Genomic DNA, 13,179 nt, shown 5'->3' on the forward strand with positions numbered 1-13,179 from the left:
CCAAAGAAAACAAAGGGTAGCTTCAACTCCATTTCTTCCTCATGCACTCATTTTTTTCAGCAATATTGTCCTCACTTTAGTAGATTTTATCTTATTTTTCCCCTCCTTTCCTTTCTGAAACTTGTGGTTGCTGTTTTACTTTCCAATAAGAGATTGCCTTAGAAATTGAGGATTTTCTGGAAGACTGCAAACCAGTGCTCTGTTACTAATCTGGCTAGCTTCAAAGCACATGAAAGGTAGAAAACACTAGCTTCCTCTTGTCCATGTGGAAGTTTTCTTCCCCTGAACCTTCTTTACAGATGTGCGGTTCCAAAGCATTATTTTAAATGGTTTGGTTGGAGCATTTTCTGAACCAAAGAGTACTGGTGTCTCCAAGGCTTGAGTTGTGAGGCCTAAAAGGCTGTTATTTGTTTGGAAATTTGTGACTGTCAGGATTGTCATCAGGATTGCAAGTATCTTTGGAGAAGACAAAACAATAGTCATAATAGTCTGTTACATGGCATCCTCTCTCCCTTCTAGTATCCCATGAAAATGTCTAGTACACATATTTGCCATCTTCATGTTCATTTATCTCTGGGCCGATCAGACTTATATAATTGTCCCACATCAGCTTCTGAGGCCTCTGAGAGCCTTATACAGTCCTGCCTTTATGGATAGTTGACTGGACTAGAAAAACTTATCTGCAAGCAACTATAATCAGGATTGTAACATTTGAACACCTTGTTTATATTTGGATTAAATTCTGCCAGCCCTTACTTTTATCTGTTCCCACAGTTCTGGTTGTGTCATGTATTTTTTTATTACTGCTGCACCCTACTGCAGGGGTAGTCTACATGGTGCCCAGCAAATGTTGGAATCCTACTCCTATTGTTCCTGACCATTGGTCATATTGGTTGGGGCTGATGGGAATTGTAGTTCAACAACATCTGGAAGGCACCATTTTGTCTACTCTTGCTGTACTCTTCATCCAAGGAACCTAGAGCAGTTTATGTATGATTCTCAGCAAGTCTCCTATCCAGGCAGTTTACAAGGGCAGATCTGCTTAATTTTCAGCATTAGAACTGAGTCACCCAAACCTTTCCCTGTAGTTTTTTTTTCATCATGTGGTACTTCATGAGTCCATTTTTTATCACCTTTCTTTTTTAGATGGTCATTTGGTGTGTTAATGTGGGAGATCTTCACTTTAGGAGGATCACCGTATCCGGGAATTCCAGTGGAAGAGCTCTTTAAGCTGCTTAAAGAAGGCCACAGAATGGACAAACCTGCTAACTGCACCAATGAACTGTAAGAACTCCCTTTTGGGGCCATGGGCTAGAGATGGATGTATTAATACAAATGGTAATATTTATATGATATGGTGGAAGCATTATAATGTGTGTATGATTGGAAAAGTTCTAATTGTGCTGTGATTTGTGGATCTGCTGAAAGTAAGCCTCAGTTAAGTTTTATTTGGTTTTCGTTGCACTTAGATAAGATCCAACAGTAGACTTAAGGGGGCCCTAGGCACAGTGCTGCTCCCACAGCATACATATTCCACACCCCCAATGCAGCCACACATTTTTTCTTTTGCTGCCCTTCTTGCTGGGCTCCCAGCCAGCTTTTCAGCAGTGGGTAGAGGGCAGTGCTGCTTTTGAATGGGAGCCAAACGTGGCTCCAATTCACAGCAGCCATCTGCCTTCTCAATTTACCCAAATTGTAATGCCCTTGGCTATATATCTATGGATTGGTTGGACCAGTGAGAGGCCCTTCTAAGTTGCTTGGCCAGTGCGTGGCTGGTTGACTGCTGGCCCTGGGCTTAGCTTCGACATTGCCCTATGCACAGGCACATGGAGTCTTCAATTGATATTTTGCCCAACCTCATTCATGAAAAATGTATTCCATCACATTTCTGTAGCACTTTACAGTTAAGTACATGTTTGTGCTTTCCAAAGTTGGAACTCCTCACCTGGTGATCCTTTTCACCCACTTCTAGCCAGAGAACCATCAACAGCAGGCCTTTATTCCTTATCTGCCTTGAATCATGCAAGAGTATATCTTGTTAAAAGAATAGTCCCAGTGCCTGAAAATCTTACAGGGCTTTCCCTGCCCAAAGTATTTACATAACTCCTGTGGCATACACCCAAGAGTTGCTTTCTTTGACCACCTCCTTAAAGCACAGCATATGTTTCACAGATTCACTATGTAACCAGCAGTGGAACTCAGGGCTTATGCTCACATCTATAGTACATCTATGTCACAATATGTGACCTATTTTTTTAAAATGTTTTTTAATGTTTTTAAAGCTTTAAAAAATGTTTTTAAAGATGTTTTGTTTTAATATGTTTTTAATGGTTGTGTTTTAAAGTCTATTTTTATGATGTTTTAAAGTGTTTTTAGTGCTTTTGTTTGCTGCCCTGGGCTCCTACTGGGAGAAAGGGTGGGATATAAATCAAATAAACAAATGATAAAATAATATGTGAGGCATCCAGACAATTAAAAGAATGTGTCTTATCTTTAGTGCTGTATTTGTAATAGCCCTAATTTAATGCCAGTAATGTGATCTCTCTTCCCCATATAATATATTTGAAAGGGTGTAGATAGCGATCCTGGAATTTTCAGATTTGATGGGGGCAGTTGAGTTCCTTCTCTCCCTTCCTCCCTCCCTCTCTCTCTCACACACACGCATGCACACACACAAGTTCCAGTGGCTTTGCTCAGTGCTAGAGTACACAAACTGTAAGAGAGAAAAGTATGGGGTAGCCTTGCTGCTTTTTAAAAAATGTAGTCCTATATGAATCCTCCAGCACTGTGGTTAAAATCAGGGCTGTGGAGTCGGAGTCAGAGTCATGGAGTCGGAGTCGGAAGCAATTTCGGGTGGAGTCGGAGTCGGTAGAAAGGTACCGACTCCGGCTTCAAAATATATTTTGATTGACAATTTTTTTAAAATATAAATTCAAAATGTCAAAGAAGCTTCCCATGAAGTCAGCTGTAGTTGAGCATTTCACCATAACTCAAGATGGAAAATATTTTGTGTGTCAGTGTATGACACAGGACCCAGATGAAGACAAATGCTGTGATGCCAAGATCAGCGCATATTCAGGCAGCGATAAAAATGCTCCTATGAGAGCTTCCAATTTAAAAAGACATTTACAGCCCTTTCCAGGGCTGTGGAGTTGGAAGCAATTTTGGGTGGAGGAGTTGGACAGTAGAAAAATAGAGGAGTCGGGGTCGGAGTCGAAGGTTTGGCGTACCAACTCCACAGCCCTGGTTAAAATACAAATTAACAAAAGTGTGTAGGTATGTTGTGGGGGTAGGAAGGAGTTGTGTCGCTTAATGACACTCAGTAAGACACACCTTGGCCAAACTTGCAGGTTTGTAGATACCAAAACAAAACATTTATTTTTAGGCAAATGATTTGTTTATATATTTATGCATACATACACACCTTCTTTTCATTCTCAATTAATTCTAAACATGAGGTTCAATACCAAAAAAATGCAATAAAATCATACAATAAATTGATTAAGAAAACAGTAAAACAGCTGAGAGCACTGACATAGTCAAACAAATAACTTGTGTCTTTACAAATAGCGAAGGACTTTCTGTAAGGAACATTGTTGTGTTTGTCTAGTGTAAGGTATATGTTCCTACTAATTTGTGCTTCACCTAATTGTTGTGTACATTCTCCCCTCCAAGTTGCTTTGAGCCTTCATTTCAAAAGATAGACTGTTCATTAAATAATAATAACAACAACATGTATTGAATACAAATGAAAGTAGAAGACAGGAGTTACCATTGTTTATCTTGCATGTTTCCTTAAATAAAGAGCACTGTACTCCAGACTGTAACATGTGAACATGCCCTGACTTTTAGCTAAACAGCACTGGAGTACTGTGAATATGGAAGTTGTATAACATAGACACACTAAGTTAATTAACACAGTGAAATGCTGGCTTCCACAGCTACATGATGATGAGAGATTGTTGGCATGCAGTGCCTTCACAGAGACCTACTTTTAAGCAGCTTGTGGAGGACTTGGATCGAATCCTCACTCTCACAACTAACGAGGTGAGTAAAGCACTTGCTCTTTAAACAGGGATTAGGTTGAATGGCTCATGGGGAAAATATAATGAATGGCACGATCCCTGTTCATAAGGGCCAAGCCACAGTGTGTAAAGCATTGAGGGCAGGTTTTGCCCACACTAGAACTGAGTCCGTAAGTATATATATAAATAGCAGCCATTCACTTCTGTGGATAAACTAAAAGGGTGCACTCAGTGACCTGTTCCCTAGTAATCCCAACCACTGAGAATCAAATATACCTCATTCTGTCCTGGGCTCTTTTTCTTGGTCATGCTAAAGTGCATTGCAATTTGATACTGATTTTGATATATGTAGGTTCATAAGCTTTCAGACACAGCAACAAGATTCGTTAAGTACTGTAGACAGGAAAAGCTATTTAGGAATCTGTTGGATCTATAAATTATCAAATTTCTAATACTTGCATTTTAATTTGAAATGGGATTTCTTCCAAATGGTCTCTGACTGGTGTTTACTAGCTTACATGGATTGTCTTTCCATGATATATTGTACCCAATAAGGGAAAAACACAGCGGAATGTGACAGGAAATAGCTATGTGACCCCTGGTAATGGCTCTCCCAATCTAGCAGTCAAACTGTAGCTTTATCTTTTAGGAGACAACGAAATAAGGATCACCTAACTGGGGATCTGAATGACCCTTTCTTGAATATGTGGATCTGTTGAATCTGTGTGAATCACATGAATAGGTTTTTTTCTCTGGGTGTTGTAATAGCTTCGTCCTTCCATTTGTATAAGAAATTTCCTGCTCCATGTTGTTTCTAAAAGTTGTCATGCTAATTTATATTGAGGAAATGATAACTTCTTTTGAAGTGAATGGGAGATTTGCCATTGATGGTGGAGGTGCCACAATTTTACCGTATTTTACAGATAGATTCATATTGTCTCTGGATTGACGCAGAGATCACAGAGACCAGACATGAAAGAGTACTTATGAGATATGGAAGTAATGTTAGATCAAAAGTGGACTATGAACTATTTTTGTGTGTGTTGAGCTCCTGTTTGTTTTACATTGAATTCATCATCACTGTCTTCATAGGAAAACATTCACCATGTTAATTTTATAAAAAGGTAGTGAATAAATTTGTTTAAAAAAACAACCTAGCTTTTAAAAAATGATTTTTCACTTCTTAGAATCATAACATGGTTTAGCAAATGAAGAGATTGTGTTTAAATGAATACAGCTGCTCTGCAGAAGTTGAAAGAGAAGAAGCATTTCAAGGAGAAGAATAACTTTATTCTCCTGCCAAAATGGTTTCTAGAACTTCTTTAGCCCTGGCTTTGGATTCTGTTGATACTATAGCTCTTTTTTCATAGTTCCATGAAAGTGTAATTGCATAAGTTACCAGGAAGGTTTTTTTTCTGAGTTAGACCCATTGAAATGAATGTAAGCTCTCAACTCTGTCATGCTCCCATTGATTTCAGTGTGGGTTGCTTAAAAATGCTACTAAGTTGATTGTGTTTCATAAATATTGGTAGTAGTAGCTACAGTGGGCAGAAAAATATAGTGTAGTACAATGATTTAGGTAAAATTTGAGATGCTCAGTTGAAAAAGTTGCTTGTCCACATGAAAACTAAAATACAATATTATAAAATAGTCAGCCTAACCAAATGGATATTGGAAAGAAAGGATCTTTCTCTTTGCAAATCGTTTCCATGTGCTGGACAAAAATAGTTCTGTGTAGGGTGAAATTTCATTTTTATCTTCGTAAGCAAAATGTTTGCTTTTGATGTGGCTAAAGTATATGTCTCAACTGGTGTGGTTAAAGTTGATGTTGTTGGAGCTAACACATCTGCCTCAAAAGTCCTTTTTTGCTGTTGTTGGTTTCTTTTTTCTTTTTACGCTCCTCTGATGACTTCTAGTGTTATGAGTAGATACTACTTTTTATTTGTCCTCTTTCTTTAAAGAGCTTAAGTAATGCACAAGGTCTTCTTTTCTTCCAATGTTATCCTCACACCAATCTTATAAGGTAAATTAAGCTGAGAGATAGTGACTGGCCCAAAGTTGTTGAGAAAACATCATGGCTGTGTAGAGATTTGAACTGGATTTTCTACAGTCTTAGGTCTGATTCTGGCCCTGTTTGGACATCACAGATAAACCAGAGTTTGCCCCATTATTGCTCTTCAGAGGGGTCTTTTATGCTTGCACACAGAGGCAACAGATCACAGTCACTGGGTTCAAATTACATCTGAACAAGGTATCATGGTTTGTTTCGCTCCCAACAAATCACAATTTGTTGTAAGCCAAGAACAAGCCTTGGGACATATCACCAATCTGAGCAGGGAGAAGCAAAAAGCCCTCTTATGCATGTTTAGAGTAAACTATTAACTATTGTTTACTGCAATGTGTGAACTGAATCAATGTAAAAAACAGGCAGTAGTGGAAGCAACTCATCTTTCTTAACACAGAATGGCTTCAACCTATTTGTGCGTGTATATCTATTGTATATTTATGACCTAAATATATATGCAACATATATCATGTATGTAAGTGTGTAAAATCCTAAAGGAAATATTTGTGCAACTGGTTCTTTTTGGCTTGTCTTGCAGGAATATCTAGACCTCAGTGGACCACTGGAGCAGTATTCACCAAGCTATCAAGACACAAGGAGCTCCTGTTCTTCGGGTGATGACTCTGTCTTTTCTCCTGATCCAATGCCTTATGAACCTTGCCTCCCAAAGTACCAACACATAAATGGCAGTGTGAAAACATGAAAAAAACCTATTTTATTCCACAAAGGAATAAAACAAGAATGTCTACCTACTATGTGAAAAGGGAGCCTTTTGTCAGACACAACGGGATTTTGTTTGTACATATGCAATGTAAGGACCAAAACAAAAGCAAAAATTGGCAAAATGTGTTCTGAACAAAATGTACTTTGGAATGCCAAACAGTTTTCAGAAGAAGAATTGTATGGGCCACATTTGGATGCAAGTTGCCAGGTCAGTTCTTGGGCCCAGAAGCTTTCTACATTCAGTGGTACAGTTGGACTTGAGGCAAACACTGGGTCGGCCTTCCTTGTTTATTTTGTAATATTTGGAGAAAATATATGTTGACACACACTTACAGAGCACAAATGCAGTATATAGGTGCTGGATGTATGTAAATATAATCAAATATGTATAAATATATATTATATATTTACAATGAATTATTTTTTGTATTGATTTAAAAATGGATGTTTCATTTCACCAAGCAAATTAGCCTCCTTTTTTAAAAAAGAAACAGCTACTTGTAATTGCTGTTCATACATAAAACTTTTCTTTTTAAAAAATTCACCATCTAAAGGTGAAAAATACTTTGCTTTCAGGGAAAATGGTATCTCATTAATTTATTAATTAATTGGTAATGTACAAAACAATTAATCTTTTATAGGGTTGTGTTATTTTGTAATTTAAATGGCATTTCTATGCAGACAGCACAGAGAACTAGTAGATATATTTCTCAAACTTTACTAGTTGTCAGATTTTTTTTAAAGAGAGAAATATTTACGGTATATAACTAATTTTGGGAATTAAGATTTTAATTAATTTAGGGCTGATGTTAACAGTGACATGCTGTACATGTCTACCAGAAGTAAGTCCCTTTGAGTTCAGTGGGACTTACTTTGAGGTAAGTGGTTATAGGATTGCAGCCTAAAGTTAAATGAGAGGTTATTGCTCTAACAAACCAAAACTCCCAGAATATTTGTTCAAAAAAATGTGTCCTTTAATGAGAAAGTATTTTCCTGTCTGTATCACCGGTTGTATAGCAGTTTTGGTTGTCACACCTTAAATTCCTCAAGGGTAAAACAGTAATATAACAATCCAGAAAGGATTCTTCCTGGGCTATTCCTGTTCATCTTGATTAACTTGCTCAGTTGGATGAAATTCTAAGACAACAGAAAATATTTCATAGTCTCCTGAAATATGGAAATATTCTAATTTGCCTAAATTGTGCTATAATTTTTAAATTCTCTAAACACCAATTATTAGTTTTCTGTACATGCATCAGATTAGCAACTGTGTTTGCTAAACTTCCAATAATGCTTTTTTGATCTTTTGGTCAAATACTAGCTTTCGAGACCCTTCTTGTATGGCTACACTATTAATGAGAGAACCAAGGTTATCATAGCAGCAATATAAAAATTCATGTTGGAACCTGGCCATCTTTCTGAGGGGTTATTTAATTCTTGCTCCATTACAGCTTTCTAAACCATCCCACTATGCCAGGCATAAACACCGGTGTCTGGCCAAAAATATTACTGCACTTCTATAACTTGCCTTTCAGCATTGAAAGCATTTTTTCACATTCAAAGCACCTTTCATGCTGGTGTAGCCATGCAACATGAATGCAATTCATACTAACTTTACATATTTTCACAAAAAGGGGGGAGGGGATAAAAAGTATTAAAATCTGTTAATTTTTGTACTGACAATAAAATCTTTCTACAGATATTAATGTTAACATTACAAAATAAATGTCATGCATCTTATTTTTTTAAATCATTTGTGTCTTACGGAATGGTTTCAGGACTTCTACGTAATAGAGGCAGAAATAATTTACAGTTGTTTATATTCAGCAAAATCCATTAAATACTCTTTCTATGCAATTCCAATTTATTTCAGTGGTGGTCTGAGTGAGAGGAGCAATTGAGGGGCTGCTTTTATTCACCTAGTGCTTGAAAGCTCCTGTGCTGGATAGAGAACGTTGCACACAAAATAGGGAGTATGTGTTGCACTCAATGCTATATTTATACAGCAAGGCTGGAAGGTCAGCTCCCAGCACTAGAACCATGCATATGAAAGGTACAGTACCAGTCATATGTTAAGTGACTAGGAACGCCCAGCTACCCATGTGCAGCAGCACAAAGGCAGCCTACTGCTCCATGTGGGTGTCTCTTATCGGGTCATTGTATTACTATGATTTTACTCAAATGTGTAAAACGCATCTATGAGATTAACAATGCTTAGCTGTCCTGCATGTCCTTTTGTTTTCCTAATTTTTTGTCATTCTCTGTCTGCAATTTCTCATTCTTCTATAGATCAGTAATTGTAACACAGTTTGCAATCCACTCCTGGAATTTTGTTTCTCCTGTTCTTTGATTCTGAAGGGATGTTCCTTCCCACATCCACAGCTCTGTTTTCTCTGAAACTCACTGGGAATGGTAGCCTTAAAGATTTCTTTCTTTTCATCACATCCTGTCACAATACCAGCTATTTTAAAGAACTGCTTGCCTGGTTGCTTGTGGCAAGTAAGAATCTCTGCCAGGGAGGGAAGCTTTGATAAATTACAAGAAAGGTAGCATTTCTGCATCTCTATTTATTTATTTATTTGATTGATTGATTGATATCCCGCCCATCCCAGTAGGAGCCCAGTGTGGCAAACAAAAGCACTAAAACCACTTTAAAATATAAAAACAGACTTAAAAATATATTAAAACAAAACATCCTTAAAAACATATTAAAACAAAACATATTTAAAAACATCTTTTTTAAAAAAAGATTTAAAAACATATTAAAAAAGCAATTCCAACACAGATGTAGATCTCTTATATATGTGTTAGATGCATGTGGAGTGGTGCACTGGTAGACTAATAACTTAGCAAAGCCGCACTATACCCTTTAATTTTTTCACTTTTAGGACAAGGAGATACTTGCTGCCACAGTTATTCTATGGATGACACTGTAAAACTAGACTCCTTTAATATTTGTAACCCTTTTTTGTGCAAGTTTACAAACCACAGTGCTATTCACTCTTCGGCATTCTTTTTTTTTACAAGCTTAGTGTCCAACCTCAGAGCATAGATTTCTTATTTATTAGTTCATTGTTTTTAAAAGAACTTATGCTGCATACTGCTTTTCTTTTATGAATTTATAAATCTCAAAGCAGTTCATGATACACATAAAACCATCAAAACCCAATAAACAACAACAGGTTTCTTTGCCCAAAGTAACTTTTCAACATGATCCTTCTTGAAAGTTCTGTATGTAAGAGGATTGACTGTTGTTCGAAGAGACTTTTAAAAAAAACCTCATTCTGTGTACACCTTTTTGGTGATGACACCAAGCAGTGTACACACATACATTTAAAGTACATTGCTTCCCCCAAAGAATCCTGTGAACTGTGGTTTACTCCTCACAGAGCTATAATTCCCAGCATCCTTAACAAACTACAATTCCCAGGATTCTTTGGGAAAAGTCACTTGCTTTAAATGTGTGGTGTTTACGCAGCCCCAGTGTATTTGAGTTTACAGTGAAGAATATTGTCCTTTCTGAAATACATCTGCTCTTGTAAAATAATGAAGATATAGTTTAATGTACTATGAAATTTTGTTACCTGTCTTAAGGATAGCTACTTGGGAATGTGTTACAAAGGGTGTATCTAGAAACATTGTTATCCTCCGCCTGTTCTGCCATTGAGGACTTTCTTGGATCGTTCTTTGTCTGGTTCCTCTCCCTTGATCTTACCGGCATGGGTGACCCTGCTGGGAGTACATGACTCCCGATGGCATTGCTCACAGGGTTCATTGGAACACGCGAGCCCACGCACCACTGCAAGGTGATGATCCAGCAAGGGCTGTGAAGGCGGATGAAGGCTGCAGCAGATAAAAGACTTCCAATCGTCATGGTATCCATGCCATTGGATCAAAGCCCTTTTCTGTCAAGATTGTGTTGATCGTCGTGCACCAATCTCCCCACATAAAACAAATTCACTCAGAGGCATCTTCCAACCAAACCAAACCAAAAGTCCCATGGCGATCAGCGAATGGCAACGGGGGCAGGACTGTGAAATCCGGAAGCCCCTAGTCATGGACCGGCACATGGGCCGTGGATACAGACTCAGTCGTCCTGGCTCAAAGACCGAGGCAGTTGAGTAGTTCGGCAGCTGTATTCATGACTGAGCAGTCCTATTCAGGATCCACTCTGCTCAACCCATATGGGGAGGGGGCTAGAAAAGGTGCCCTAAACATAGTCTGCCCCATCTCTCTCCCTAACTGGATCACCGCGTCCAGTAGGGTCACCACTTAGCGGTCGCAAAAGACAAATGAACTTTGGAATGTGGAATATACGGACATTGCTGGACAATACAGATAGTGAACGTCCTAAACACAGTACTGCCATCATCGTGAGGGAGTTGAGACATTTTAATATTGACATAGCAGCACTCCAAGAAACTCAAAGAGCAGGAGAGGGACAATTGAAGGAAGAAAAAGGAGGTTACACCTTCTTCTGGAAAGGACTGCCTGAACAAGAACGACAAATACATGGAGTAGGCTTTGCTATTAAAAATGATCTTGTGAAGCTCTTGTCAGAAGTTCCTACTGGCATTAATGAACGACTCTCAACTCTCTGATTAAAACTCGCCAAAAACCAGCAGGCAACTATTCTAAGTGCTTATGCACCAACATTAGATGCTGATGAAGACATCAAGGAAAATTTTTATACCCAGCTTGACACCATCTTATCAGAGATACCTAAGGAAGATAAAATTATCCTCCTGGGCGATTTCAATGCAAGAGTTGGGCATGATTTTGATTTATGGCCAGAAACCATTGGGAAAGAAGGAGTTGGCAATAGCAACCTGAATGGCATTCTACTTCTGACTAAATGTACAGAGCATAATCTTGTTATTACAAACACACTCTTTCACCAGAAAGATAAATTTAAAACATCATGGAAGCACCTGCAGTCGAAGCACTGGCATCTCCTGGATTACGTAATTGTCCGTGCTAGAGATCATCGTGATGTACTCCTCACCATGGCCATGACGAGTGCCGATGACTGCTGGACAGATCATTGATTAATTTGATCCACTATGGCCATTAATATTGTGCCTCAACTTAGGCCCCAAGGAAGAAAACCAAGGTGTAAAATGAACATCCATGCCCTTCAAGATCCTATTAAGCGAGCTTGCTTTCAAACAACTCTCAAGAAACATCAATGAAAACATTGAGGAACACTGGATTAAACTGAAGACTTCCATTATTGCAGCATGTGAACAAACTATTGGATACTAAACTAAGAAACATCAGGATTGGTTTGATGAGAATGATAGTGAGATTGAACATATCATTGACAAGAAAAGGAAAGCCTTCCAGATATGGCAAAAAGACATTAACTGTGCTATTAAGAAAAAAATCTATGCCAGTGCTAAGGCTGAGGTCCAAAGAAGAACTAGAGAACTTAAGAACTCCTGGTAGATAAAGAAAGCTCAAGAAATCCAGCATTTTGCAGATGCTCATGATGCATGGGGCTTTTTTAATGCCACAAAGGCCATCTATGGACCAACAAATTATGGTACAAATCCCTTACGTTCAATAGATGGTACCAAACTTCTAAAGGACAACGAGTCTATTGCACTGCGTTGGAAAGAGCATTACCATGACAATTGTAACTCTATTGTGGCTGATGAGGTCTTCTTGCAAATCCCGCAACAACAAATTAGAGATGAGCTTGCAGTATCCCCTAATTTGGATGAAGTCAGTAAAGCCATTAATCAAATGAAGAATAACAAAGCTAGTGGACCTGATGGCATTCCTGCTGAGGTCTTTAAAGAAGGTGGGCCTGAATTTACACAACAACTTCATAAGCTCATTGAAAAAATCTGGATGAGGGAGGAGATCCCGGAAGACTTTAGGGATGCCATAATTATCACTCTTTTCAAGAAGGGTGATAGAACAGATTGTGGGAACTACCGAGGCATCTTTCTTCTAGCTACCGCAGGTAAAATCCTTACAAGGATCCTTGCAAATCGCCTCCTACCTATCTCCGAAGACATCCTCCCTGAATCCCAAAATGGTTTCCACCCATCCAGGGGGACAGTGGAGATGATCTTCACTGCATGACAGCTTCAAGAAAAATGCAGGGAGCAAAACCGACCTCTGTATATGGCGTTTATTGATCTGACTAAGGCCTTTCATACTGTAAATCGAACTGCTCTCTGGACCATCCTTCTGAAAATTGGATGCCCTGATAAATTTGTGAATATTTTGCGACTCCTCCATGACAACATGACAGCAACAATTTTGGATAACAATGGCTCTCAAAGTGATCCATTCAAAGTGGGATCAGGCATCAAACAGGGATGTGTCATTGCTCCAAGCTTATTTGCTACTTTC

General features: G+C 38.4%; 1 protein-coding gene across 10 annotated transcripts in view; it reads left to right on the forward strand.

Moving 5' to 3' along the window:
* The window catches only part of FGFR2 (fibroblast growth factor receptor 2), a 198,703-nt gene extending 190,140 nt beyond the window's left edge, over positions 1-8,563 (forward strand). For all 10 annotated transcript variants that reach the window (XM_061635811.1, XM_061635814.1, XM_061635808.1 and 7 more), the window contains 3 exons: positions 1,147-1,284; positions 3,942-4,047; positions 6,629-8,563. In XM_061635811.1, coding sequence (XP_061491795.1) covers positions 1,147-1,284; positions 3,942-4,047; positions 6,629-6,793 — 409 coding nt within the window. In that variant the 3' untranslated portion in view covers positions 6,794-8,563. The remainder of the gene's footprint in view (positions 1-1,146; positions 1,285-3,941; positions 4,048-6,628) is intronic.
* The last annotated feature ends 4,616 nt before the right edge of the window (positions 8,564-13,179 follow it).

This window comes from Rhineura floridana, chromosome 7 (genome assembly GCF_030035675.1).
Source record: "Rhineura floridana isolate rRhiFlo1 chromosome 7, rRhiFlo1.hap2, whole genome shotgun sequence".
Taxonomy (NCBI): Eukaryota; Metazoa; Chordata; class Lepidosauria; order Squamata; family Rhineuridae; genus Rhineura; species Rhineura floridana.